The following is a 27,385-nucleotide window of genomic DNA, read 5'->3' on the forward strand; positions in this document are numbered from 1 at the left end:
ATAAAGAAGGAGAAAAAGAAAAGGCAGGAAAAAGAAAAAGGAAGGGGAAAGAGAGAAGAGGGGGTAAGAGAGAGGAGAGAGCCGAGCCGCGCGTCTTCCTTCCCAAGGTCGTGGGAGCGCCGAGGGCACCCAGCTGGGCGCCCCAAAGGCAGCGGGCAAGGTTGGCCGCCTTCTTCGGGGGCCGCTAGGGGTGCGCGCGGCGAGGCGAGGCGAGGCGAGGCGGGCTTGCTCCCGAGCGGCCCCGCCGCCAGCTTCCCCAGTCGGGTGTTGACTCAGCCGGAGCGGCGGCCGGCCCTGCGCGCGCGTGCTGCGCGCGGCGGGGGTCGCGTGTGTAGGGGTGGGAGTGGCGTAGCCCGCGGCGGGCGGGGAGCCGGGCGCCACGCGTCCCGGCGCAGAGCTGGGGAGCCGGCCGCATTGCTTCGGCGCCTCCAGGCTCCGCGGGGCCCCGAGCGGAAGACTCTCGGCCGAGAAGCCCGGTCGTCCGGCTCTGGTTGAGCTGAGCTTCCGACGTAGCCGCGCCGCGTCTCCAGGGGGACCGGGGCGCGCGCGGAGCGCCTGTGCGGCCGCGGCGCGGCGTGGCACTTGGCCGACGCTCCCTGGGCGGCGGGGCCCGCCGTCCCGGAGCCCCGAGGGCCAGCCTCCTCCCGCCCCTCGTCCGGCCTCCGCGCGCTGCCTCCGCCCCCGGCCCGGGCCGCCCGCCCCCAGGCCCGCCCGCCAGCCCGCCCGCCGCGCCATGCGCCGGGCCCGCCGCTGAGCCCGGCCCGCCGGCGCGCCCCGTCCGGGATGGGGCGCCTGGACGCCTGAGTCGCCGCTCTGCGCGATCGCCGCGCCGGGGGAAGGAGCTGGTGCCGCGCGGCCGCGCTAGGATGGAGGTGTCCGGCGGCCGCGATCCCGGTGGCGACGGGGCTGGGGACAGTGCCCCGCCGGACCCCCTGGCTCACGGCGCCGCTGCGCCCAACTCCGGCCCCTGTGCAGCCGCCCGGGAGTCGGAGCGCCAGCTGCGCCTCCGCCTCTGTGTCCTCAACGAGATCTTGGGCACCGAGAGGGACTACGTGGGCACCTTGCGCTTCTTGCAGTCGGTGAGTGTCGCCCCCGGGGGAGCGCGGGGACAGCCTCCGCTCCGGCCGCCAGCCCTGCTGCGGAGCTCCGTGGGGCGGGGGGGGGGGGGGTGGAGGGGCTCCCGCGTGGGTCCCCACAACCTGTGGCCACGGTCTCCGGGGAGGGGGTCGCGAGGATCACCTCAGAGGCATCCCGCGGGGCGCGCAGAGCCGTTGGGGTGATCGGGCTGTTCCGGAGCTGGGTTGTTGCCTCTCTTGCCGGCCTGCGGTCCAGCCCCAACCCGGGGTCTCCTGCACTCGGTTCCACACCCCCCATACTCTGCCTTTTTGTCTTTTTCTCCCCCTTTCAACCGCCCCTTTTCAAATAGTTTTAAAATTAGTTAAATCCGTGAGGCAGGGTCTTTGGGACCCAGGCGCCGAGAGCTTGGGCTCCTGTGTTTTTGCCACCCGCCCCCGCCCCGGGGATTTCTTTGCCACCTAGTGCACCACGGACTACTCGTCTAAGACGGACCCTGGAAATCCTCGAGCCCAGCATCCCTGCGCGCCCCGCAGAGTAGGATAAAACCCAAAGCCCGGAGTAGGAACAGAGGTCGCTAAAGCCCCCCGGTAGGACCCCTCTTTCCCACGCACACGCAGTTGCTGGGGCTGGGGGACTGTGGGTTTCGAACTCACGACTCGCCGGTTCCATCCCATCCCCCTCCACCCCCAACCTCAAGTTGCCAAACCACTGGCATCAGATTCTGTACAATATCTGAGCGCTTATTATGTGCCAGGCGCCTACGTGTGTCGTGAGAAGGTTGGACCTTCCCAAGTGGCCCACGAAGTAGGGACGAATACCTCCCTCATTTTTCAGATGGGAGAATTTAGCTCCAGAGGGTCTGAGTAACTTGCCCAGAATCAAACAGCTGTTTAAGTGGGGATACTGGCTTTTGAACCAGGGCAGTCTCCGTCAGTGCTCCAAGCCCCTGTTCTGTACTGCATTTCTTTTTTGTTGTTGTTGTTTCTTCTCTTTCTTCTTCTTCTTCTTTTTTTTTTTTTTTTGTCTGTGAGAGGGAGGAAGGGGTCACTTCCCTACCGTCCTAGGAAGTGAGAAAAGTGGCTAGGGGGTGGAGGGGGTGGGTCTGAGGCAGCCTGGCTGGAAGTTAGGAGACTGGCAGGGCTTTAATCTCCCAGCCTCCTGCTGGGACCTCATTTACTCCCTTCTCTGCTCTAGGAAGTCTTTTAATCCTGGTGCAGGAAGGGCTGGGGGGCAGCAGGCAGCGGGGGCAGTTGGTGGCTCTTTCAGAAACCCCAGAGCCAGGCCCTGGAGTTTCCAGTCTCCCGGGGAAAGAGCGAGGCTCTGGCATCCTCTGGGATCCCCTGTGGCTTAGGGGTGCAGCCGAGGCTGTGTGAGGTCTGAGTTAACTCCAGGAGGATGGAGCCCTTCTCTCTGTGAAAGGAGGTGTGTGTGTGTGTGTGTGTGTGTGTGTGTGTGTGTTGAGGGGGTGGTGGAGGAGAGTTGTGCAGAGGCATTGAAAACCTTTTGGCTAAAGGACCCTTCTAGAAAAGCCTGTGAGAATGAAGCAGGATTGGCATTTCTTTCCCATCCCTCCCTCTCTCACAGAAAAAAGAAAAAAAAGAATCTGCTCAGTTTGAAGCTGGCAGTTTCTGAATTAAAGATGTAGGCAGCCCTGGTGTCTGTGAGCGATGTCAGCTTCCAGGGAACTCCTCACTTCTCCTTCTGAGCCACTCCCTGCTTCTTAGTCTGGAAGAGAAAGAGCAAAGACAAGCCAGTTTTTACATTAATGGGGAAGAAAAGATACCTTGTACCCCCACATCCTTGCCCTGGATGGTGTGGTGCCTTTCGGAAGAGATAGGAGATGGTGTTTGGGTTCACTGTGGTTTTAAATTGTCCACATGTAGAGTCCAGGGAAGCTGAAATAATGGAAATTGATTAGAATCAACCATTCTTCTTATTAAAAAAGAACAGGAAAAAAGATAAAAGACTTCTACACTTCCATATCATCCCTTTGACACTTTGAATCTGCTGAATTCATCCTTTTTCTTTCTTTTGGACTGCCCCGTCCGTTTTGAGATGAGCTGGTTCTGTCTTTGACATCTTGGATCACTCTCGCACCTGTCCTGGCCTCAGTTTCTCCACTTGTCAGAGGCAGGGAGGGAAGCCAGGCTTTCTTTCTGCCTTGTCCTTTTGGGTGTCCCCAAGCTTGTGCCAGCAAATGGACTGATTGTGTAACCTGACCAGCTGTACCTCAGTTGTGAGCTGCAGGAGACCTCTCTTGTTTGGCTTTATCAGAAACGGTCCCTAAACAACCCAAGGTCTTTCAGTTTTGAAAACCCAGGGCTTGGAGCTTCACGAACTGCTAATTACCAAGGCTTTCCATGGCAGCCAGGCTGGCAGCCTGCAGGTTGTGAATCTCTCTTGTCTTCCCACTCCCTCCTCCCAGCCTTTATGTTATACTTACTGAGGGACTGTTCCTGCTTGGAAGAAATGTTGGGTAATCCCTCCTTGCTTTTAATTCCATGTGGCAGAGGCAGGTCTCAAAGGGCTGCCCGGGCCTCGAGTCCCTCGTTTTAAGGTCCCTTTGCCAGTAGAAATGAAGCCTCTGTGGTAGACTGAGCATTATGAGAAATGCAGAAAAACCAGGTCTTAAGTTCTTGTGCTAGAGGAGGGCATGTTCTAGCCAAGGGTGGCAATATATGAGTGTTTCCAGAAATCCAAGTATGAGGTTGAGCTCTGGAGCCAAACTGCTGGGGGTCAGGTCCTTGGGCTCTGTGACCTTAGGCAAGTCCCTCACTTTCCTCATCTGTAAATGGAGAATGAGAGTACATCTTATAGGGTTATGAAGTGGATAAGTGAATTATATTAATATATATAAAGCACTTAGAACAGTGCCTAGCAGGTTGTAAGGCAATTCTAAATTCCTCTGTCCATGGGATTTTCCAGGCAATAGTCCTGGAGTGGATTGCCATTTCCTTCTCCAGGGGATCTTCCGAACCCAGGGATCAAACCCGGGTCTCCCGCGTTGTAGACAGACGCTTTAACGTCTGAGCCACCAGGGAAGTCATTCTAAATATAAGTTATTATAATTAATTTTTATATGATACTTAAAGATTACAGATGATTAGGATTGTAGGATTTTAGTAGCCAGCAAGCAGGAGTAGTCAGGGAGGGCTGCCTGGAGGAAGTGAGATCTGAGTCATTACTGAAAGGAGGACAGGAACTCTGGGTGAATTTCCGTTTGACCATCTACATTCTAGAACTAGTGGTTTTGTTTGGTTCTGGGTTTGGGGGCTCTCAGGTTCCTCCAGAATCTCCCCATCTTTCCTTACCTCCTTCGGGAGCTGGATTGCACTTCCTCCCTTATCTCCAGTGGGGCCTGATGACTTTGGTGCCATATTCTCTATTTATTGAAGAGTCATGGGAAGGGAAAGACAGCCCTCTCATATTGATGCTGGATCTCTCTTGGAGGACCCTTTAGAGGTGGCAGGAGAAGATGCCTCGGGTTTTGAGAACCTTGGATCTCAGCCTTTAGAAGCCCTGGCTGTGTTAGGTGCACCGTGTATACTCTTGTTAATAATGATAATGACAATGATATTACTGCCTGTCATTACTGTGTAGGGGCTGACACTGATTCATTGCTTACCCTTCTATCCATTCATTTGATCTTTCCAGCACCCCTGTGAAGGAAGTGCTGTCTTATCCCCATTGGCAGATGAAGAAGCTGAGGCAAAGATAGTTTAAGTGAGCTGTCTGGTTCATGTAGACAGCTGCCTACCCTGGAACTCATGTCTGCAGCCACTTCACAGACTGCCTCTGGCTTATAAAGGGCTTGACTCGTGACTTACGGAGGTGGCAGAACTGGGATTTGAACCCAGATCTGTGTGACCCATACCCTCTGCCTGGGCTTCCTCTGGTTACTTCCCCTCTGTGACGCCTGTCTCTTCCGCAGAACAGGCACAGCTTAGAAGAATGGAAATGTCAGGCTGCTGGGTTCCTCCTCTGTACTCCGTGTCTCTTCATGGCATGAGGGTTGAGGGTGGGGCTCTGGAGCCAGGCTGCTGGTGTTCAAACCATGGCTTTACTCCACACTGCCTGTAGGTGGCCCTATGCAGGTCACCAGCCTGCTCCGTGTCTCAGTTTCCCCATCTGCATAATGGGCACAGAATAGCAGCTGCTGCATCATAGAGGAAAGGTTGCATTTCCAATGAGCCTGAGGTTATCGCTGTTAGCACTGTGCCAGGCGCACAGTAGGTGCCCAGAATGCTCTGGTAGCTTTTTGAGGGGATGTGCAGCATTGGGGGGGGGCAAAAGAGTTGGTCTTTTTGGGGCTCAAAGTCTTCCCCCTTAAAAAGATGTGGGGTGAGCCTTGAACCCACTTGCCTCATGTTTAGATTGGTTTGGGGTCTCCACCTACAAGTCCAGGAGACTGCCTTTGGGAACAGTTGCCAATGGCTTCCCTGAAGGATGTATCATCCAGCCTGGCTGGATGGGCAGAGAGACTCCTGTGTCGGGGGTGGTCAGCAGAACCCTGAAGGGCTCCCCTTGGCTCTCTGATGAGAGAAAGGGCTCCCCATTTCTCCATGATGCAGCAGCTGCTATACTGTGCCCATTATACAGATGGGGAAACTGAGGCACAGAGCAGGCTAGTGACCTGCCCAGGGCTTCCTACAATCAGTGTGTAGTAAAGCCAGGATTTGAATACCAGGACAGAACAAAGACGGGTCACTCTCAGACACCCAGAGGGTCTTGTGAACTGGCTGGGCCGGGGTCCCTGAGGAACAATAGGCAGAGAGCTCCCAGAATGCTTTCTGTGGTTCTGCTTTTTGGGGGTAGGAGACGAAAGCTTTTCTTCTCATTGGAGCTCTGGTTGCCCAAACAAGAAACTGTGGTTTTGTGTTGTCACTATTTTTTTTTTTTTTAAGATTTTTGTACTCTTAGTCTGACACTAGGGAGCGATGCTGGGGAGTGGGGGCGGGGGCTGCCTTTTAAATTTTGCAGTCACAGAATGACCTGCTCGGTGACGTGGGGGGGTTTCACAAGGTTGTGTTGTGCAAAGGAGGATGCTCAGAAGTTCCGCCTTGGGAATATAAGCAATAACCATAATATGATATACATTGTATGTATGACATGACAGGAATTGGGAGAAAAGGGTGGATAGATGTGTATCTTGTGAAGAAAGGCAAGCAGAAAGATAAAAAAAGAAAAAAAAGGTTCTAAGAAATGCTATTTGAAATGCCCTCTCCATGTAAAATTAGGCATATGTATGAGAATATATTTTTTACAACTCGCCAACAGAAGGAATTATTGTACTTCCAGCCTGATCATTAGTTGAATGCACAGCAATAGTAATAATAATTTTGCTAAGACGTACGTAGCGCTAGATGTTTGCAAACCCCAGGAAAAGCATTCTCTGTGTATCAGCTCCAACTTTCCAGGTGTTATTGTGCTTCCTGTTCTACAAATGAAACAAAAGCACAGAGAGGTCAAGTCAGTTTCCCAGGGTCTCACAGTTTGACGGAACTGGGATTCAAACCTGGGTAGTCTGACTGCACAGTCCACGTTCTTTAACGCTACCCTGAACTGCCCCAACAGGGTGCTATGCTCATGACCCACATTCCTGCCTTTGTGAGACCTCTGGGCTGCCCAAGTGGGCAAGAATTAAGCCCAGAGATCCAATGATCTGAGCTTTAGGATGCGAGGGACCTAGGACCAGCCCACTTTGTATTGGGCTGAACGTCATCAGGAAGGCAGTGAAAATTTTGTGATGATAAAAACCTTAGCATCAGCAGGAGTTAGGCGGGGCCCCTCTTTTGTGTATGGCAGACACAGCCACATACAGGTAAAGCCATAAAGCAGTTAGACTGCTTTTTTCAGAGGCAGAGGGAGCATCTGCTGTGTATTCCAGTCCATGTTCCAGGCCACGAGGATGCAGCCGCCAACGGGCCAAACGTGGTCCTTGTCCTTATGAGAAAGAGGAGTCAACAGGGATGCTCGAACTCATGTATTTGAATGAGTGTGTTCTTCAAACAAACATCCCAGACACCCACTCGCTATTATTCCGATGTTTGCTCTTGTAACTGTTGCTCTGTCACTTTAAGAAGAGATGGATGGGGTTGGTGTCCCTGGCTTTTGGAGGCTTCAAGGGCACCACTTTCTTCGAGAGTGTCCCTTTTATCAGGCCAGTGAGCAGAAGAGCTGTTGGACTTAGGGCCACACCCTCAGATTAAGAAACCCACATCCTCTCTGCTTTACAGCCGGCCCTCTCTTAAAGCTTTTATAAAAGTTGAGTCTTTGAAGTAGGCCGTGCCTTGCTGCAGAACTTTACCTCCCAGATTTTTGTGTTTTCTCTTCTCCAACAGACAAAGGTTCTCTGGCTGGAGCCCTAGTGGGAAGTGGGTAACGAGAGTTTGCTGTCCCACTGGCTTTGTTTCGAAAGCACCAGGTGAGGTCAGAGCTGGTTCCTGCCCCAGAATTTAGGAGACATAGAACTTGTGAGCAAGCCAGGGGTGGAGGGAGGGTCTGAATCTCCTTGTTTTGCAGGTGAGGCCCCCGGAGGGACCCCCTGTAGAAGTTGCGTCCCCCAGAGGGAGGTGAGCCCTGGCCAAGGGTGGTGACTGCTGCTGGTCAGGGTTCCATCCTGACAGTTCTGGGGAGACAAGGCTTGGGGGCCTTCTCTGGGGACTTGTGTTTTAGCCCAGATCCACTGTCCCCCTTAAACAGGTTCTACAAGGGGCATTTCCAGCCCTACTAACTGATTTGGGGTGAATCCCTTCATCTTTCAAACTTTGGCATTATTGGCACATCGGGCAGGATTATTCTTTGTTTGTAGGGGTGGCCTGTGTGTTGCAGGATTTCAGAGGCATCCTTGGCTGCCACCTACTAGATTCCAGTAGTGTCCCCTTCCCCCTGTTGGGGCGATCAGAAGTGTCTCCAGACATTGTCACATGTCCCCTGGGGGCAAAATAGCCCCTGAATTTAGGCTGAAACTGGCTGAAACCTCCTTTGATCACCAGCTCTGCTTTTGGCCCATTTGAAGGCAATTATATGTGTAGCGTTGATATGTGTGTGTGTGTGTGTGTGTGAATGTGTATGTGTTTACCTAAATGGCGTGGTACGGTTTGTATTTTTCACTCTGCAGTGTGTCTTGGGTTCATGGTTAAGGGCATAGACTCTGGAGACAAAAACAGCCTGTGTTTGAAACGCAGCTCTGCCCCCGTGTGACCTTGGACGAGTCATTTTGCTCCTGTGAGCCCTGGTTTCCTCATCTGTAAGATGGTTGTAGTCCCCCGAGGGTGGCTGCAAGGATCCAGTGTAGTCACTCACACTCCTGGTGCAGCTGGGTCCTGGGGCAAGATCAGTCTCCCTGAAGTACAGGCCACAGAAGGAATCCCTGAGGAAGGAGGGAAGCCTCCAGACTCCCAGACGAGTCTGGATTTTTAGGTTTATTTTTATTTTCTCAACTCTTTGAGGGCCAGAAGGGAATGTGCCCGGCCGCCCCTCTTCTGTCGTATGGTCAGACACACAATCTGTGCTTACCCGCCCAGTTCCTTCCCCAGGGTGGAGCTGGCAACTGACCCCTTGGTTCTGGGCCAGGAGAGGTGAGGCTATTTCAGGCTGGCTGGCCTAGGGCCACTGAAGGTTGGTAGAGGCAGGCGGCCAGTTGCTGGGGAGGGTGGGTAGCTTCTGCAAGAAGCTGCTCCCAGGAGGAGTGAGGCCAGGGTCACCGTGGGGTATAGGCAGTCAATGCTTTCATTCACAAATTCACTTCTTAAACAAACAGATGTTAAGCACCTACTAAGTGTCAGACATATGGGCTAGATGTTGGCACATGGCCAGTACAAGGTGGACAAAGTTCTTGCCCTCGTGGAATCTTCACCCAGTACAAAAAGAGATCGCTTGAGAAAGTGACGAGAGGTGTAATCATGATAAGATAATCCATCGAGGTCCTGCTGGGTGCCAGGTACTGTATGAATTATCTCTTTGAGCCCTTGCAGCAACCCTTTGGAGTGGAGACTGTCATTATATCTATTTTGCTCCTGGGGAAGCCAAGGCCCAGAGAGGCTGAGGAAATTGCTCAAGTCCACACAGTTTGGGGAGAAGGCAGTGGCAACCCACTCCAGTGTTCTTGCCTGGAGAATCCCAGGGACAGAGGAGCCTGGTGTGCTGCCCTCTATGGGGTCGCACAGAGTCGGACATGACTGACGTGACTTAGCAGCAGCACAGTTTGGAGTGGGTGCTCCGAGGAGAAAGGAAGGTGGAGGTACCCTGGTGACGGAGGTGGTGTCATCTGTTGAGATGAGGTGGTCAAGGGAGGCCTCTGAAGAGGTGGCCGAGAAGGAGCCTGCCGAGGAAGGAGCTGAGAGAAGCGTGCTCCAGGTGGTGGGCACAGCATGTGCAAAGGCCCTGAGGCAGGGCCCGGTTCGGCTTGCTGAAGAGGAGGTCAGGTTGGCGTGGGCAGCAGGGGTTCTGGCGGCGTGAACCTCACGTGCACGGTGAGCCGTTTGGGCTTGAGTCTTAGTGGGATGAGGAGGCCCTGGGGTGTGGCACGGTCTGACTGATGACCTGAAACTCAGGACTGCACGACGCCCTTCCCAAGGTCCAGCAAACACCTCCTGCTTCCTTCCTGGGCACCTAGCCAGGAGGAGGACCACATCTTCCCCTCCCACAGGCAGCTCCCCCCTGTCTGTGCCCTGGCTGTCTAGTGACCTGGGCGATTCTATCCTCTGTCTGGGTGGGTGCTGTGAGCTGACCACACTTGGAGAGGAGTTTGGGCCCCTCTTCATGGCCTGGGTGTGGACAGGCTGCACCGGGAGGGCTGTTGAGGTGAGAGACGGGTGCCTGCTTCCCGTGAGGGAAGGGGCACCCCATGTTTTCTGTTCAGGAAACTGATTTGCATGATTAAAAACTGTTCGGTGGCACCTCTGACTCCACCCTCCACTCACAGCCGTCACGACGGCACTTAACCTGGTGTCAGCTCGCGTGTCTTTTTCATACCCACTTCACAGATGAGAAAAATGGAGGCACTGAGGGTAACTTGCCCGGGGACCCACCCTGGGGAACTGGCCTCTGCCTCCGCTGCTCTCATCCTTGCCTCCCGTGGTCTGCTCTCCATGCACAGCCCGAGGAGCCTCGTTAGACTTGTTAGGTTGTGCCGCCGCCCCGTTCAAAGCCCTGCTGTGGCTGCCAGCGCCCTCAGTCAAAGCCAGGTCCTCGGGTGGCCCAGGAGGTCCCACACCACTTGCCCTGTTCTCTTCTCCCCTCCGTCTCCGAGGCATCTTTTTTTTTTCATATGTTTTTTTTTAACATTGAGGTATGATTCACACACTATACATTCTACCCCCTCAAGAGCACAATTCAGCGGTTTGGGGTATATTCACAAAGTTGTGCAGTCGTCGCTGCCGTCTAATTCCAGAGCGTCCTGTCGCCCTCCCTTGCTGCCCTCCAGCCACACAGGCCCGTTCTCAGGGCCCCAGGCGTGCTCCTGCATCAGGGTCTTCCCATTTGTTCTGTCTGGAGTGCACTTCCTCCAGTATCCCCATGGCTCACTCCTTCAGGCCTCTGCTTAAACCTCGTGGTCTTCGGAAGGTCTTTTCTGACTACCCCACCACCACTTCCTGTTTGAAATTGTACTCTGCCCCCACTTACTGCTTCCTGTCTCCCTTTCTCTGGGTGGTCCTTTATTCACTCTCTCTCTCCAGCACCGTAAACAGTGCCTGGCACATAGTAGGTGCTCATTAAATATCTGTCAAGTGAAGAAAAAAAAAACATCTCCTCTGCACACACACACACATTTATTTGTTTACTTTTTGACTGTACTACACAGCTTGTAGGATCTTAGTTCCCCCACCAGGGATTGAACCCACATCCTTGGCAGTGAAAGTGCATAGTCCTAATCACTAGACTACCAGGGAATTCCCATATGTTTAAAATAATGTGATGGTCTTGATTTATATAAATGCTCAGTATTTTTGTGTGGATTTTTGGGCCCCGGGGTCTGGCCCAGACTGTCTGGGTCTGAATTGTGTCTCTGCCCCTCAGTGGCTCTGCGATCCTTGGCAAGGAGTTTCCCCTCTCTAGGCCTCAGTTTCCTCATCTGTAAAATGGGTTGGGACACTTTGTTCAGTGTTGGTATATGGCCAGGCTCCAGTCAATGGTAGTTGTTCTTTTATTAAAATTATTATGTTTTAGAATCTCAGTATTTCCCTTCTTTTTGCTCAAGAACAGTTATGGGGTCTTGTCTTGAAAAACGTGCCTTAGATCATTCTTGGGGCTTGAAATAAGCAACTGAATTCATTTTGGCCAGGTGGCCCCTTGCCCCGGACTCCTGGTCTCTGTACTTCTGTCTCTGAAGGCAGTTGGGAGCAAGGACATCTTTGGCATGACTGGCATTTGGAGCTAGAAGAGATTATTCATCTCCTTCCCTGAGGAACCCACCCAAAGATAGAAAAAAAAAATGGTCATCTTCTCAAAAATGCATGAAGACCCCTCCTGTTCTCCCACTCTGAAATCTCTCCACAGACTTGAGTGGACACAGAATAAACCATTCTCTTCCTGGGCGAGGCTGTTGTACATTCTGCTTTCTTTGCATCCTCACAGTTGTGCAGATGAAGAAACTGGGGCCCAGAAATGCGAGGCCACTTGCCCAAGATCACAAGAGAGGGTGTATCCGTTGTCTATTGCTGTGGAACAAACTACCCCGCATTTAGTGTTCTGAAGCAGCCCTATTGATGACCACCATGCGGTTTCTGTGTTCAGAATTCTGGGCACTGGGTAACTGGGTTTTCTTCTCCAGGTCTCACATGGTTGCGGTCATGGTATTGGCTGGACTAGCATCTCGTCTGAATCTTGGGGACCTCTGTTTAGCTTCTTGGGTGAATTTAGTTCCTTGCAGCCGTCGGACTGAGGTCCCCATGTTCTTTCTGGCTGTTTGCTTTGATGACTCTCACCTCCTCAGATCCTTGTCATGTGCTTTAAAAAAAAATCCGTTTGGATGGTCTCTGCCTTTTAATTAGATTGTTTAGCTCATATACATTAATGCAGTTATTGACAGGGTTGGGTTTAGGTCTAACATCCTGGCATTTCGTTGGATTTCCTTCCTCTCCTGTCCCCATTGTGCTGGAGGAAAGGGGAGCAGGAAATTCAGGCTGGTTGAATCCAGACCCCTTGCTGTGGCTTACACGGCCTCTGAGGTCTGGACTCTGCTCACCATGCCAGCTTCATCTTCCTCTGCATTCATTATGTCCCGGGCTTTCTGTTCTTGAACTTACTAGGCTGGTTCCACCTTCACAACCTTTTCGTTTTGCTGTTCCTCTTGCCTGTAGCACCTCTAACTGTGCTGTGCATGGGGCCCTTCCCTCTCGTTTAGCTGTATAACCCCAGTGTCACTTCCTCAGGGAGCCTTCGAGTCCTGGTCTCTGTTTCACCACACCCATTTTCTTCTTGGTACCTGTCACTCCCTGAGATAGTCTGTTTACTTGATTGGCGTCTGTCTTCCCCACTAGAATACAAGTCATACGAGGTCAGGGCCCCAGCCTGCTGTGTTCACTGACAGCCCTGCAGCACCCAGCACATAATGGGCACTCTGTTCATGTGGGTCTCGGGAGTGAGTGTGTGAGCGAAAGGGATTGGATGGGGTTTACTGTGTGGTGGAGGCTCTCCTGGGTCCTGCCACCAGGCCTTCTGGTTCCTTGACTTTGGGGAGCTTGGACCTCAGCGTGGGGAGTGCCTGCAGACTGGCGTCCTTGGCCTCTTGCCCTTACCACACTGGGAGGGCTGAGGGAGCTCTGTGTGGTCCCAGCCACTAGCTGATAGCAGGCCAGGCTGTTGATTGGGTGTTTTTTTTTTTTTAATTTTTAAAGTTTATTAATTAAAAAAAATTAAAATCTTTTTTTTGTCTGTGCCGGGTCTTCGTTGCTGCGTCGGGGTTTCTGTAGCGGCAGTGAGCGGGGGCTGCTCTTCGTCGTCAAGTGCATTCTTCTCATTCCAGTGGCTTTGCTTGTTGTGGAGCACGGGCTCCAGACACAGGGGCTCGTGGCGCGCAGACTCAGGAGTTGCGGTTCGAGGGCTTAGGTGCCCCGCAGCATGCGGAATCTTCCTGGAGGAGGGATTGAACCCGTGTCCCCTGCATTGTCAGGCAGACTCTTATCCACTGTACCACCAGGGAAGTCCAACTGGGTGGTTTTTTAAGACTTGTTTCCCCCTGATCAAAAAGGTCATAGATATAGTGGGCGTGTATGTGTCAAAAACACATTCTCTTATGTCCTTTTATTACAGACTCTCTCATATGGAACCAAATATGGTAAAATGATGTTTTATGTATGTACCTGGCTGTATATGTCACACATTTCTGCACATGTTCAGAGGTCTAGACGTAAAACTCCAGTGTGCTGTATTTGTGGACATTTTAATTCACCTTTTCAAAGTTAATTTTTGGGTACCTTTTAATGTTGACATTTCAAGAATAGAGAGCACCCCATAGACCTTTAACTTAGGTTCACCAGTTTGTTTTATAATTCTCCCCTCTTCTTTCTCCTCCCCACCTCTCCCACCTCCTACACACACATGCATGTATACACACACACACACGAAGTTTTTATTACATCGATCCATTTGAGAATAATTGTAGACATGATGCCCCTAAATAATCTCCTAGAGAGAGATCAGTCGCTGAGTCGTGTCTGACTCTTTTCGACCCCATGAATTGCAGCACTCCAGGCCTCCCTGTCCATCACCAACTCCCGGAGTTCACCCAGACTCACGTCCATCGAGTCAGTGATGCCATCCAGCCATCTCATCCTCTGTCATCCCCTTCTCCTCCTGCCCCCAATCCCTCCCAGCATCAGTGTCTTTTCCAATGAGTCAACTCTTCGCATGAGGTGGCCAAAGTACTGGAGTTTCAGCTTTAGCATCATTCCTTCCAAAGAAATCCCAGGGCTGATCTCCTTCAGAATGGACTGGTTGGATCTCCTTGCAGTCCAAGGGACTCTCAAGAGTCTTCTCCAACACCACAGTTCAAAAGCATCTATTCTTTGGCGCTCAGCCTTCTTCACAGTCCAACTCTCACATCCATACATGACCACAGGAAAAACCATAGCCTTGACTAGACGAACCTTTGTTGGCAAAGTAATGTCTCTACTTTTGAATATGCTATCTAGGTTGGTCATAACTTTCCTTCCAAGGAGTAAGTGTCTTTTAATTTCATGGCTGCAGTCACCATCTGTAGTGATTTTGGAGCCCAGAAAAATAAAGTCTGACACTGTTTCCACTGTTTCCCCATCTATTTCCCATGAAGTGGTGGGACCAGATGCCATGATCTTCGTTTTCTGAATGCTGAGCTTTAAGCCAACTTTTTCACTCTCTACTTTCACTTTCATCAAGAGGCTTTTGAGTTCCTCTTCACTTTCTGCCATAAGTGTGGTGTCATCTGCATATCTGAGGTTATTGATATTTCTCCCAGCAATCTTGATTCCAGCTTGTGTTTCTTCCAGTCCAGCGTTTCTCATGATGTACTCTGCATATAAGTTAAATAAACAGGGTGACAATATACAGCCTTGACGAACTCCTTTTCCTATGTGGAACCAGTCTGTTGTTCCTTGTCCAGTTCTAACTGTTGCTTCCTGACCTGCATGCAAATTTCTCAAGAGGCAGATCAGGTGGTCTGGTATTCCCATCTCTTGAAGAATTTTCCACAGTTTATTGTGATCCACACAGTCAAAGGCTTTGGCATAGTCAATAAAGCAGAAATAGATGCTTTTCTGGAACTCTCTTGCTTTTTCCATGATCCAGCAGATGTTGGCAATTTGATCTCTGGTTCCTCTGCCTTTTCTACAACCAGCTTGAACATCTGGAAGTTCACGGTTCACATATTGCTGAAGCCTGGCTTGGAGAATTTTGAGCATTACTTTACTAGCGTGTGAGATGAGTGCAATTGTGCGGTAGTTTGAGCATTCTTTGGCATTGCCTTTCTTTGGGATCGGAATGAAAACTGACCTTTTCCAGTCCTGTGGCCACTGCTGAGTTTTCCAAATTTGCTGGCATATTGAGTGCAGCACTTTCACAGCATCATCTTTCAGGATTTGGAATAGCTCAACTGGAATTCCATCACCTCCATTAGCTTTGTTCGTAGTGATGCTTTCTAAGGTCCACTTGACTTCACATTCCAGGATGTCTGGCTCTAGGTCAGTGATCACACCATTGTGATTATCTGGGTCGTGAAGATCTTTTTTGTACAGTTCTTCTGTGTATTCTTGCCATCTCTTCTTAATACCTTCTGCTTCTGTTAGGTCCATACCATTTCTGTCCTTTATCGAGCTCATCTTTGCATGAAATGTTCCTTTGGTATCTCTGATTTTCTTGAAGAGATCCCTAGTCTTTCCCATTCTGTTGTTTTCCTCTATTTCTTTGCATTGATCGCTGAAGAAGGCTTTCTTATCTCTTAAATAATCTCCTAAGAACACAGATATTCTCTGCTATAACCACAGTACCCTGAACAAAATCGGGAAATGTAACATTGATAGTAAATTATACAATCCACAATCTGTATTCAGATTTCACCTGTTTTTCCAAAAGTGTCCTTTATACTTCCCCTCCCCTCGTTCCGAATCTCCAGAATCCAGTCCTGGATCATGCATCGTGTTTAGTTGACTTCACTGGCGATTTTTGACTGTGTGTGACTTTTACCCCTTGTGTGGGTGGTAGAAACTCTCTGCTGAGATGTAGTTCTTCCACGTTTGTCCCCTTAGAAGCTCTGTGACCTTGGGCAGATGGCTCCTGGACCTCAGTTTCTTTGGCTGTGAAATGGGGAGATCTCCTTTTCTCCCTTGCACACGTTTTATTGAGTGTCTGCTGTGTTCCCGGGTGTGTTGACACTGGGGATTCGGCAGTGACAGGGTAGGCAGACATCTGGGTCCTCAGGCTGGTGGCTGAGAGGAGAGGATTTGGTGGAGCAAAATACAGTAGTAGGTGCTGTGCGTGGAGCTGGCTCCCAGGGACACCCTCCTCGCGTGGGCCGTTTTTGCTGTCACTTTGCTCGTTGTGGAACATTTGGAAAATAAAGACAAGCAAAAAGATCTCACCTTTGCAAACAGCTGTTTCACCTTTCGGCACATTTCCTGCTTGTCCTTTGCGTGTTGTTTCAGCTGAGGTGTGATCACACCACACACACGGTGTTATGTTTCTCTTGCCTCTCCTGCACAGCTCCTGTGTCACTAGTAAGCACACTCCATCGCTAAGCTTTCGATGGCTTTGTAGTGAAACGTGGGTCTCTGGGTCCGCACTGTCCAAGCTGACTTGTTAGGAAACTGTTGACCGAAATCACCCACCTTGGCCAGGCCCACTTGCCTGGGTTGTCTCACAACAGGAGGCACCCATAAGGAACATGCTGCTGAAAACTGACTGGGAGCATTTGGGAGGGGTCAGAAGAGGGAGGAGGGAGATGACCAACCTCCCAGAATCCTTTGTGTTGGCTTCCATCTTGGCTGGGCGATGCCACCAGGAAGGACCCTGAATCAGACTATGGGCCGAACAAGATGACTGGCCAGAGACAAGCCAGAAAAGAACCCCGTTCCCCTAAAACCCGGGACTGTGAGCCATGTGGCAGAGCAGTTCTCCTGGGCTCCTCTCACCCCGCTGCTCTCCGCCTGGGCACCCCCTTCCAATGAAGTCTCTTGCTTTATCAGCACGGGTGTCTCCTCGGACAGTTCATTTCTGAGTGTTAGACAAGAGCCCACTCTTGCACCCTGGAAGGGGCTTCTCCTTCCTGCATTAGAATCCTGGTTACTTCCCAGCTGTGTAATGGTGGGCAAATTGCTTTACCTGGGCATGCTTCATTCTGAAACTAGTGCCCAGCCCTTAGACTGATGGGGAATTAGATGAATTAAGACCTGTCATGCTCTCAAAGCAATGCCTGGCACATGGTAAATGCTTGGTATATATTAGCTATAGTTACAATAATTATTACAATAACATAATGTAATAATATAGTATAAAAACACAATGTGCTAAGTCGCTTCAGTCATGTCCTACTCTGTGCAACCTCATAGACGGCAGCCTACCAGGCTTCCCCGTCCCTGGGATTCTCCAGGCAAGAACACTGGAGTGGTTTGCCATTTCCTTCTCCAATGCATGAAAGTGAAAAGTGAAAGTGAAGTCACTCAGTCATGTCCGACTCTAGCGACCCCATGGACTGCAGCCTACCAGACTCCTCCATCCATGGGATTTTCTAGGCAAAAGTACTGGAGTGGGGTGCCATTGCCTTTTCCAATAACACAATGTAATAATATACTATAATAACATAATGTAATAATATAATAATAAAATTATTATTATCTTTTAACCATCCCTTTTATATTGAGTATTTACATAGATTTCAGCTTTTCACAATTACAGAGCATATGTGTCTTTGTTCAAGCTGCCAGTTCAGTAACTGGAAGCTGAAGAAACTTTGGTTTAGGGCCTTGTGGTCTTTACCAGCCCAAAGAAATGACCAACACCTAGAATCCTAGAATTGAGTTGTCAGAGCTAGGAGAATCCACGACATTATCTCAGCCGATTGTGTCATTTTTCCCCATGGGGAAACTGAGGCACAAAACCGTTCAGTGAGGTAGTTGGTTCAGGCTTACCAACTGAGTTTGTGGCTGAGATGGAACTTGAAATTGAAAGCAGAACCCCAGGATTGTTCTGCTCTCGTCCAACAGCTCAGATGCTTGGAGGACAGAGAGGGAGGGTTTAAGCTGTGTCCAGATGAGCTGGAGGGATCCTGTGTACCCAGAGGTTTCCTGTCTTTGGGAAACTTTATTTTCAGCTCCTTTGACTTCAGTGGCCATACATGATGTGTGTGTGTGTATGTGTGTGTGTCTGTCTGTCTGTCTTTCTATCATTCCGTGGTCATGGGTCCATAGCCCCACGAGTTCCAAACTGCGGGTCCTCAGGCCAGCGTAGGCCTGTGCAGTGTTTAAAATTTTTTTTTTTTATTGGTTGCCAGCATTTCTTGAAAAATTAAGAAATTTCATATGAAAATCTTTATTTCTGAGTTCTTCAATAATCAGAAGACCGGTCCGCATTAAGCTTGCGTGCCTGCAGGCAAACACTTGCCTGGAGCTGAACAGCAGCTGCCTTCTTTAGACAGGACTTGCAGTCTTCAGCCTGCCACAGTCCCTACCCTTCCCTAACGTCCTGACATTGAAACCCAACGTTGGCTGCCGTTTGCCATTGTGCTTGTTCTGCTGGACTTAAAAAAAAAATAGACTTGAGGACATTGGAAGAGTTCTTCAAACCCTTGTTTCCATCATAGAAAACTGAAAGCCAGACCAAGAGGGTTTCATTCACGTTCTTTTCTGTTTGTTGTTTGGAAATGTTGTTGGCTTCTTGGTTTTTGGTTGTGTTGGGCTTTCTCTGGTTGTGGTGAGTGGGGCTGCTCTCTAGGTACAGTGCGCAGGCTTCTCATGTGGGGGCTTCTCTTGCTGTGCAGCTGGGCTCTAGAGAGCACAGGCTTCAGTAGTTGTGGGGCACGGGCTTAGTTGCCTCACAGCACGTAGGATCTTCCCGGACCAGGGATCGAACCCATGTCTCCTGCATTGGCAGGCAGATTCTTAACCCCTGAGCCGCCGGGGAGGTGTGAGAGTTACATGTTTTAAGAAACAAAGGCGGCCAGCTTTCCCTTTGTCAGGAGGATGGATTCCCTTTGGAAGGATTACTAACACCTTTAGTAATCTCTGAAGGAGATCAGCCCTGGGATTTCTTTGGAAGGAATGATGCTAAAGCTGAAACTCCAGTACTTTGGCCACCTCATGCGAAGAGCTGACTCATTGGAAAAGACTCTGATGCTGGGAGGGATTGGGGGCAGGAGGAGAAGGGGACGACAGAGGATGAGATGGCTGGATGGCATCACTGACTCGATGGACATGAGTCTGAGAGAACTCCAGGAGTTGGTGATGGACAGGGAGGCCTGGCGTGCTGCGATTCATGGGGTCGCAAAGAATCGGACACGACTGAGCGACTGAACTGAACTGAACTTAGTAAGCAAAAAAAGTGCTTTTTTTGTCCAAAGGTTGTGACTCTCATCGTCATCATGGACGACACCCATCCGGCCCCAGCCCCAGCCCCTTCCACTCAGGCAGCTGAGTTTGAGATGCATCTCGTAATTTGTGGGTGGTCCCTCTATTCTCTGAGGTGAGCGGAGGGGGAGAAGGTGGTTCTCTCTTGGAGAGGGTGATTCTCTTACCCCAGCTTCCACTTCCTGTGGCCTGTGGGCAGTCACTCTCCTTTCTTTTTTGCAACCTCAGCTGTCGAACTGGAGGTTCCCACATTCATCTGTCCTGCTTCCTGAATCTTGTTCTGTACTTGGGCTCCTTTGGGAGATTCCGGGCCGCAGATCCCAGAGAGGACGCAGTGGGCTCCTCTGTGGGTGTTCGGGGGTCCCTCAGTTGCCACTGGGGGCCTCCGCTTGGACTCAAGGACCCCGATGCCTTCCCAGTGAGCCCCGTGGAGTTTCTCTCCCCTGCTTTGTCTCTCCAGAATCTAGAAGGTTTTGAAACAGCAACAATAAAAGAGCAGCAAGTGCTGCTCCTCAGGCTTCTTTGGTTGCAAGTGACAGAAAACCAGTTTAATGCCTTCAGCACAGACTGGTCTTGCTTGGTTTGTGTAGGGGAGGGTCCAGCTGCTCCAGTGGGGTGAGTGGGCTCTGATTGGCTGTCTTGAGTCACGTGCCCAGCCCAGACCCCTGTCACTGAGGCTGACCGGCCAGGTCTGGGTGAGGGGCCCACCTGTACACCGTGCCCATGGAGGAGCCGTGAGTCCTGGAAGGCAGACTCCAGGGCCCTGGGACCGGGAGAAGGGGAGGGATGCCAGCTGAGAGCATCTCTTCTCCTCTGTGCTGGTACCGTCATCCCGGATTAGAAGCCTTTGCCTTCCCCCGAGTCTTAGGGCCCAGGGAAGCTCTGTTGTCACTGGGGCTGCCCACATTGCCCGGTGGCGTTTCCACATCCTACCTTCAAAGCCTTGCTCATATCCTGCTTCCTGAGAAGACCTTCCCTGACCGTTCTGGCTCTTGCCATGGGTCTAATAATAGCACCAGCATCCACACGTGTGTGATGTCCTCAGGGGACAAGCTTCAAGCAACATAGCCTCCCCGGAATCTTGTGGAGAAGCTGATCCTGTGTTACCTATTTTATCCATGAGGAAACAGGCTCAGAGAGGTTCGGCGCCCAGAAAGACTTCAGGGTCACACAGCGTCCTTCTCTCTCATTGGAGGCTCTCGCCTGTGTGTTTTGTTTTCTCTGAGGCCACACAACCTGGATTTGAATCCCTGGTGGCTCAGTGGTAAAGAATCCGCCTGCAATGCAGGAGTCCCGGGTTCAGTCCCTAGGTCGGGAAGATCCCCTGGAGGAGGACATGACAACCCACTTCAGTATTCTTGCCTGGAGAATCCCATGGACAGAGGAGGCTGGCGGGCTACGGTCCATGGGATCAGAAAGGCTGAGTGACTATACATTCACACTTTTCTGCCTCTTTAGGAAAATGGCTTAACCTCTGTATCTGGGGAAGAACATTCTAGGCACAGGGAATAGCAAGTGCAAAAGCCCTGAGGCAGGGGTGTGTTTCAGGAGCAGAAAGGAGGCAGTGAGCCCCGTGAAAAACGAATGGGAGGTGAAGTCAGGGAGGTAACAGTATGAGTGGAGAGGCTGGTGGGCAGACTGTGGGCTATTGTAAGGACTTTGCACTTGACTTTGAGAGGGGGGATGCCCTTGGAGCTTTTGAACAAAGGAGGGATCGAATCTCGCGTAGTTGTCCCAGGATCCATTTGGTTACCAGGGGAGAATGGACTGTAGGGGGGCAGCATGGAGGCAGAGGGGGGAGGCTGCGTGGTAGTAGGCCAGGTGGAACAAGGCGACAGCTGGGGTCTGGGGTGTTCTGCAGGTGGTTAGAAGTTAGTTATTTGCTGCTCCTTTGTGCTCCTGGGTTGTTCATTAGCTGTGTAACCTTGGGTCCTGGCTTTAATCTCATTGAGCCTCAGTTTTCTCATCTGTAAAATGGGGTTAATGGTGTTACTTCTCTTATCAGGCTGTGGGTATGAATTGCATGCAATGTAAAGGGCTTTCTGGAATGCCTGACAAACACTCAGCAAATATTTGTGGAATAAACCAGTGAGTGAATGACAGGGTGTTTGGTGCTGCTCCAGCTCTGCCCAAGGGAGCATCTACCCCTGAGGTTAGCCCCAGAGTGGGAAGCATCCCACTCTGCCATCCCCAACTCTACCCTCCTCCTCCTGACACATGGAGATTTGAATGAACAGAACCCAGAATGTTCTGGCAACAGTCGTTCCCTCTTTCCTAGTGACAAAGACATCTTTGTTATTCCTGGGTGTGAAATCCATCTTAGAAATGGTGCAGGCTCAGAGGGCAGCTTACAAGGATGGGGAGGGACTTGGGAGGAAGACATCTCAGGGCCCCTGAGGGATGGAGGGACAGCCTGCTCCCCCACAATCACGTAGCCTCATGTGGGTCAGAAAACAATTCTTTTGAATTGGTAGTGTTTTGTGGAATGAGAACTATGTGGAGCCACATTCTTGCTCAGTAACCACATCAATCAACATTACCATTATCTGTCTCTCACACACAGAAAAAGTCGTAATACCCGGTGCTGGTGTGCTTGTTTGAAAATGGACAGTTCCATGATTTCTGTCAAGAGTAGTAATGCTGCTGTCTCTTGGGAAGAATAGTCTGGCCATGTTTTCTTATTTGTTCATTTATTTTCCTTCTAACTTCGTTGAGATACAATTCAATGAAATTGGAAGGAAAGTAAATTAGAGGATGAGATGGTTGGATGGCATCACCAACTCAATGGACATGAGTTTGAGCAGGCTCCAGGACAGGGTGAAGGACAGGGAAGCCCGGCATGCTGCAGTCCATGGGTTCGCAAAGGGTTGGACATGACTGAGTGACTGAACAACAACAAATGATTCACACACAGAAGTGTGTAAGTTTAAGGCGTACGGCGTGATGATTTGATGTACGTCATGCAATGATGATCCCGTTAAGTTTAGTTGACTATCTGTCAGCTCGTATGGCTACAACATGAAAGAAAAAGATTTTTTCCCCTGTGATGTGATCTCTTAGGATTTAATATCTTAACCGTTTTCATATATAACATACAGCAATTTAATGATACTTATCACGTTGTAAGTCTGGCAATGTTCTTAAAAGTCAAAAACCGTGATAACCTCTGACTCAATGTCTTTGGGAATCTCTCCTGTAGAGCCGAGAAGAAGCAGTCTATAAAGATGTAAGTTAGACAGTTGTTTGTTCCAGTTTTATGAGTGGGCTCCCCCGCAGAACGGAAACCACTTGGATATTTGTTCACAGAGAGAAGGCAAAGGTTATCACTTGTCCATGGTTGTGGTGTCAGGCAGCTGTTTAAAGGAATGAAACTGATCTCTTCACTTGACGTGAAGGGCTGAACACGCTGTACTGTTAAGCAAGAAAGGTTAAGGTCAAGCGTAGAGGGTGATCCCAGTTTTGTAGGGAAAAAAACCCAACAGCTAAAAAAGACCCTCTGGATGGGTATTTACGAATGTTGAGAAGGACACTGTACGATGCACCCCAGGTGGCCTTGGGCTGAGAACGGGGAGGGTTTCAGAGAAAGATATTTCATCTTTGTATTTTTTGCATTGTTTCACTAGTTATAATTAAGGCATTATTTTTCAAACCAAGATAAACCGATGATTAAAAAAAAGATAGCTGCTGGCTTCTCACCCATGGGTGGTAGACCTGGATATAATATTGGTTCATATAAAGCCTCTCATAGTCCTTTGAGAATCAGAATAATGGGATGGGTGAATAAGATTCTGAATCTAGGCCCATTAAGTTAAATCTGGGCCCCAGACTTGACCAGTGGACAAAGACCTTCGTCCTTGAGGAGCTGACATCCTGAGCAGCGTAGAACTGTGCCTAGAACAGGGGAGCCTCTGGGGAGGCTCTGGAGACCTTGGCCTGAATTTGGTGCTGGCCACCCCTCCTGGCTCCCCAGCTCGGTGCCAGCCCTGTCGTCTGCCAGTCACCATGATGCCTCTAGCCAAGATATGTTCTCAGCCCCATCCCCATGTGTCAGTCTTTGTCGCATCCTCTGTGCTGGCAGCCCTGGAAGGCAGGGTGAGGGGGGCGTCCTCTTTATTTCTGCTCGTGAAAAGCTGTGTTTGGCAGCAGCACGTGGTGTCAACAGCCAGGGGCCTGATTCGGGCGGCCCCGCCAGCTGACAGCCTTTGGATTCCTGGCGTTGGCCTTGTCCCTCTCCGAGCCTCAGTTTGTCACCTGGGTGATGGAGGCGGGGTGGGGGTATGCAGGAGAGATGCTGTATGTGCAGCTTCTTTGTCCACTCCAGGTCTTTCCAGAAGGAGGAGCTGACGTCACTATTCCTCTCAATGATGGCTTTCCCCCAGCATGAAGTTGGGAAGACTGGGGGTGGGGATGGGAGCCCAGGGCAAGGGGGTGGGGGTGGCTCCTTCCCTCTCTCCCTCTGTCATTTCTTCATCATTCTGTGATTGAGTGTGTCTTTTCAGTCACCTTCCTGCCATCCCTTTGCTGACATTTCCCAAATGTTTCCTAGCCTGCCCTCTGCCCTGACCTCCCAGCATCTGTATGTATCCAGTGACGATGGCAACTCTCCTTGGGTGTCTAACGGGCATTGCCAACTCCCGATCTGTACCAGCTCACTCTGCTCATGGCCCCTCCTGTCTAAGTAATGGTGTCTCAATCCTTCCACCTGCCCACACACATCCCTGTGACCATCTTGATGCTGCTCTTCCTCTTATCTCCTGGATCTAAACGATCAGGAAATCCCGCAGGCTTCACCTCTAATGAGCATCCAGACTTCGGCCGCTCCTTACCCCTCTGCGCTGCCGCCGTGGCGTTAGCCACCATCGTTGCTCCCTGGGACTGTTGCGGTCGCTTCCCTGGCCCCTTGCTTCTGCCCTCGCCCCGACAGGTGGGTCTCCACACACCCTCTCTAGGTCAGGCCACGTTCCTTCTCTGCCTAAAACCCTCCCAGGGCTCCCCCCTCCCTTGTCAGTGTCAAGACCCTGGTGATGGCCTGGGAGGCCCTTCAGCATCTGGTTTGCCTGTTCCTTGGGTCCGTCTCTCTGACTTCGTCTCCAAACATAGCCGACATATTCCTGCCTCAGGGCCCTTGCACTTACTGTCTGCCTGCTCTAGAACACTCCCCAGGTATCCATGTGGTGCCTCTTTGGGTCTCTGCTCCGGTACTGTGCTTCCTCAGTGCATCCTTCCCAGACCTTCCCATCTGGCAGCATCCCTCCTCCTCAGGGTCCTTCTCCCCCTTCTCCGTTGCAGTTAGACCTTACTCACTTGTTTAATAATTGTCTGCCCTCCCCTCACTAGAGTTGAAACTCCTGGAGGGCAGGGATTTTTTTGTCTCTCCTGTTTCCTGCTGCTTCCAGACCCAGAACAAAGTCTGGCACACATTGGGTGCTCAGTGAATAGTTGTAGGGTGAAGGAAGAGCCATCTGTTCATTGTCCTGTATCTCTTGAGATTATATTGTGTGTTAGGCTTTCTTCTAGACATCAGGGACAGAATAAAATCAAACAATGGTTTGCGTCCTCAGAGAGTTGCAGTCCAGGCGATTGAAAGGGCACACAAGTAATGACACTGCTGCTGCTGCTGCTCAGTCGCTTCAGTCGTGTCCGACTCTGCGACCCCATAGGCGGCAGCCCGCCAGGCTCCCCCGTCCCTGGGATTCTCCAGGCAAGAACACTGGAGTGGGTTGCCATTTCCTTCTCCAGTGCATGAAAGTGAAAAGTGAAAGTGAAGTCGCTCAGTCGAGTCCGACTCTTCGCGACCCCATGGACTGCAGCCTACCAGGCTCCTGCGTCCATGGGGTTTTCCAGGCAGGAGCACTGGCGTGGGTGCCATGGCCTTCTCCAAGTAATGGCACTACTGGGTGTTAAGTGCTTTAGCCGATGTGTTAGGACTCTCTGGGTTGTGAATGACAGAAATTTCAAATCAGTGTCTTAAGGATAAAAAAGGCTATTATGGGCTCAGTTGACTCAGGATTAATGGCTTCAGGCATAGCTGGATCCAGGTGTTCCCCAGCCTGACCCCTGGAACATGTTCCCCTCTGTAAACGAAGTATTGTCTCTCTAGGAGCCCAGAACTCTGATTGTTTGGCTTGGGTCACATGTTCATCCTTATCAATGGAGATGAAGGGTCAGCTCTTCCACAGGGGCATGTACCCAGAGGTTCAGGGTTGAGACTTGCAGGAGGTCACATCTCTGGGAGCTACAGAAAGGGTGGATTTCACATAGATTCTAAGTGGTTTTGGCGGTGTGTGGCCCTGTCTGTTGCAGGCAGCTGGGAGACAGAGATGGGGGTGCTGCAGGCATTTCGATGGCAGGTCCCCTGCCTCTCCCCGCACTCAGCTCCTTCGCCTGCTTGGCCTGTGCGTTATAAATACTCCCGGCTCTCCGCCTCTCTGCTGTCCTCCCCTCCCTGTATCACAAAGGGGCTCCAGATGGTGCGACTCTCGGGGAGTCTGCCACACAAATCTGTTGGGTTCGTATCCCCCTTCTCCCTCCCCACCTGCATATGCCGGTCTGGGCGTCTGGGATCGTGTTTCAGGCCCTAGGGAGGAAGGCTGCTCTGGGACCCTGGATGGGCCTCGCAGCTCTTCATGGCCTGTGGCACCGGGAAGCTACGCTCTGTGTGAGGGTGGCTTCACAGGCCTGCTCCGGGCCTTTCAGTTTCCAGGGCCGCCCTGAGCCAGACATACCTACTACTGCCTGCTTATCCTGGGGTCTAGACGGGGATGTGTCAAGGTTTACTATACATAGGAACTGCCTGGGGTGGATCTAATTAGAATGCAGAAACAGCAGGCCCTGGGGGTAGGGCCTGCAATGCTGCGTTTGCAGCAGGCTCCTAGGAGAGGAGATGCCCATGCTGCTGGTTTGGGGACCACATTCTGAGGGGCGAGGGTCTAACGCACTTTCTTTTCCTCGGCTCGTCCCCCCGCCTCCCCGGCAGGGTTGCTGCCTGGATTGGTCTCTGCACCCTATGTTTTCTCTTGGAGCCCTTGTCCCATAGGGAATGGGTGATCTGCTGTGTCAGATGCACTTTAAGCTCCAGGAATCTTGTTCTCTGATGTCTTTATACTGTCAGCAAATATTGGTTAAGGTCCTGCTAGGTTCTAGACATTGGAGAAGCAGCAGTGATCAAAACAGACAAAAACCCTACTCTAAGATCTGGTATTTAAATAGGAGGACATGGAAAATAAACAAACAAAAAATCCTGCAAGTGACAAGTGCTGTGAATACCATAAGTCAGGGATATGAGTTAGATAGTGTTGGGGCTGTTTTGGATCTGATGATCAGAGAAAGACTGTCTGATGAGATGAGTTTTGAACCGGGACCTGTATGCCAAGAAAGCCAGCCATGAGAAAAAGGGCAGGAGGAGTTGTTTCAGGCAGCAGGAACAGCCTGTGCAAGGGCCCTGAGGCAGGGATGAGCTTGGCTAGTTTCCAGATCAGCAGGGAGGCCATGTGGCTGGGGTGGAGTGAGTGAGGGGACAGCAGGTGGGGAGAGGAGGTCTGAGTACTGTTGGGGGGCCCAAGTGAAGTGCTGGGCTTTTCTTCTACGAGCAGTCGAGGTTTTCAGCCAGAGAATCTCAGTGAATGACTTATCTTAGAATAATTGGCTGCTGTGAAGAAAGTAGATGGATGGGGAGAAGGGGAGAGGAGTGGCTGGGTTCAGGATTTGGGCTGATTTCTGAGCAAAAAAGTCAGTTTCCATGTGGTGGAAGCTATTGCCTTGACTGTTACCTACTGAAGGATCATGCTTTGGCCAAAACAGAGCCTATTAAAGGAAGGTTCTAGGAGGCTTCTGGGTGCTGCTGTGTGGTTGGTAGGTCTGGATTTGCTTTTTGCAGAGATGGCTAGTGCTGGGTGGGCGGCTGGAGAGGGTCTCATCTCAATGCTTGTCTGTGAGGGGGAGGGCCCAGCAGGTCGTGGTCTCTCACAGTGGGATGTCTTTTATCCACATGGACATGGAGAGTTGCTTAAAGAGGGGATGTGCCTTATCTTGCTTATATGGCTTTCATGAAACTAGGCTGCTTGCGTGCTAGCAATAGACATTGATACCAATACTACTACAGCCATTGATAGTAATAGCTGATATTTAGAGTGTTTCCTTTGTAGATCATGTTCTAAGTGTGAGCTCATAGGATGCTCACTGTGATTTATGAGAGAAGGACTCACTGTCCCCATTTTACAGATGAGAAAACTGAGGCCCAGAGAAGAGCAGGAACTCATCCAAAGCTCACCCTG

General features: G+C 51.0%; 1 protein-coding gene across 5 annotated transcripts in view; it reads left to right on the forward strand.

Moving 5' to 3' along the window:
* The first annotated feature begins 501 nt into the window (after window positions 1-501).
* PREX1 (phosphatidylinositol-3,4,5-trisphosphate dependent Rac exchange factor 1) overlaps window positions 502-27,385 on the forward strand; it is a 185,440-nt gene continuing 158,556 nt past the window's right edge. For 3 of the 5 annotated variants that reach the window (XM_025263324.3, XM_025263326.3, XR_003102986.3), the window contains exon 1: window positions 730-1,079. In XM_025263324.3, coding sequence (XP_025119109.2) covers window positions 867-1,079 — 213 coding nt within the window. In that variant the 5' untranslated portion in view covers window positions 730-866. Of the gene's footprint in view, window positions 1,080-27,385 lie in introns of all 5 variants that reach the window. The other 2 variants (XM_025263322.3, XM_025263323.3) reach the window with 2 other exon arrangements.

This window comes from Bubalus bubalis, chromosome 14 (assembly GCF_019923935.1).
Source record: "Bubalus bubalis isolate 160015118507 breed Murrah chromosome 14, NDDB_SH_1, whole genome shotgun sequence".
Taxonomy (NCBI): Eukaryota; Metazoa; Chordata; class Mammalia; order Artiodactyla; family Bovidae; genus Bubalus; species Bubalus bubalis.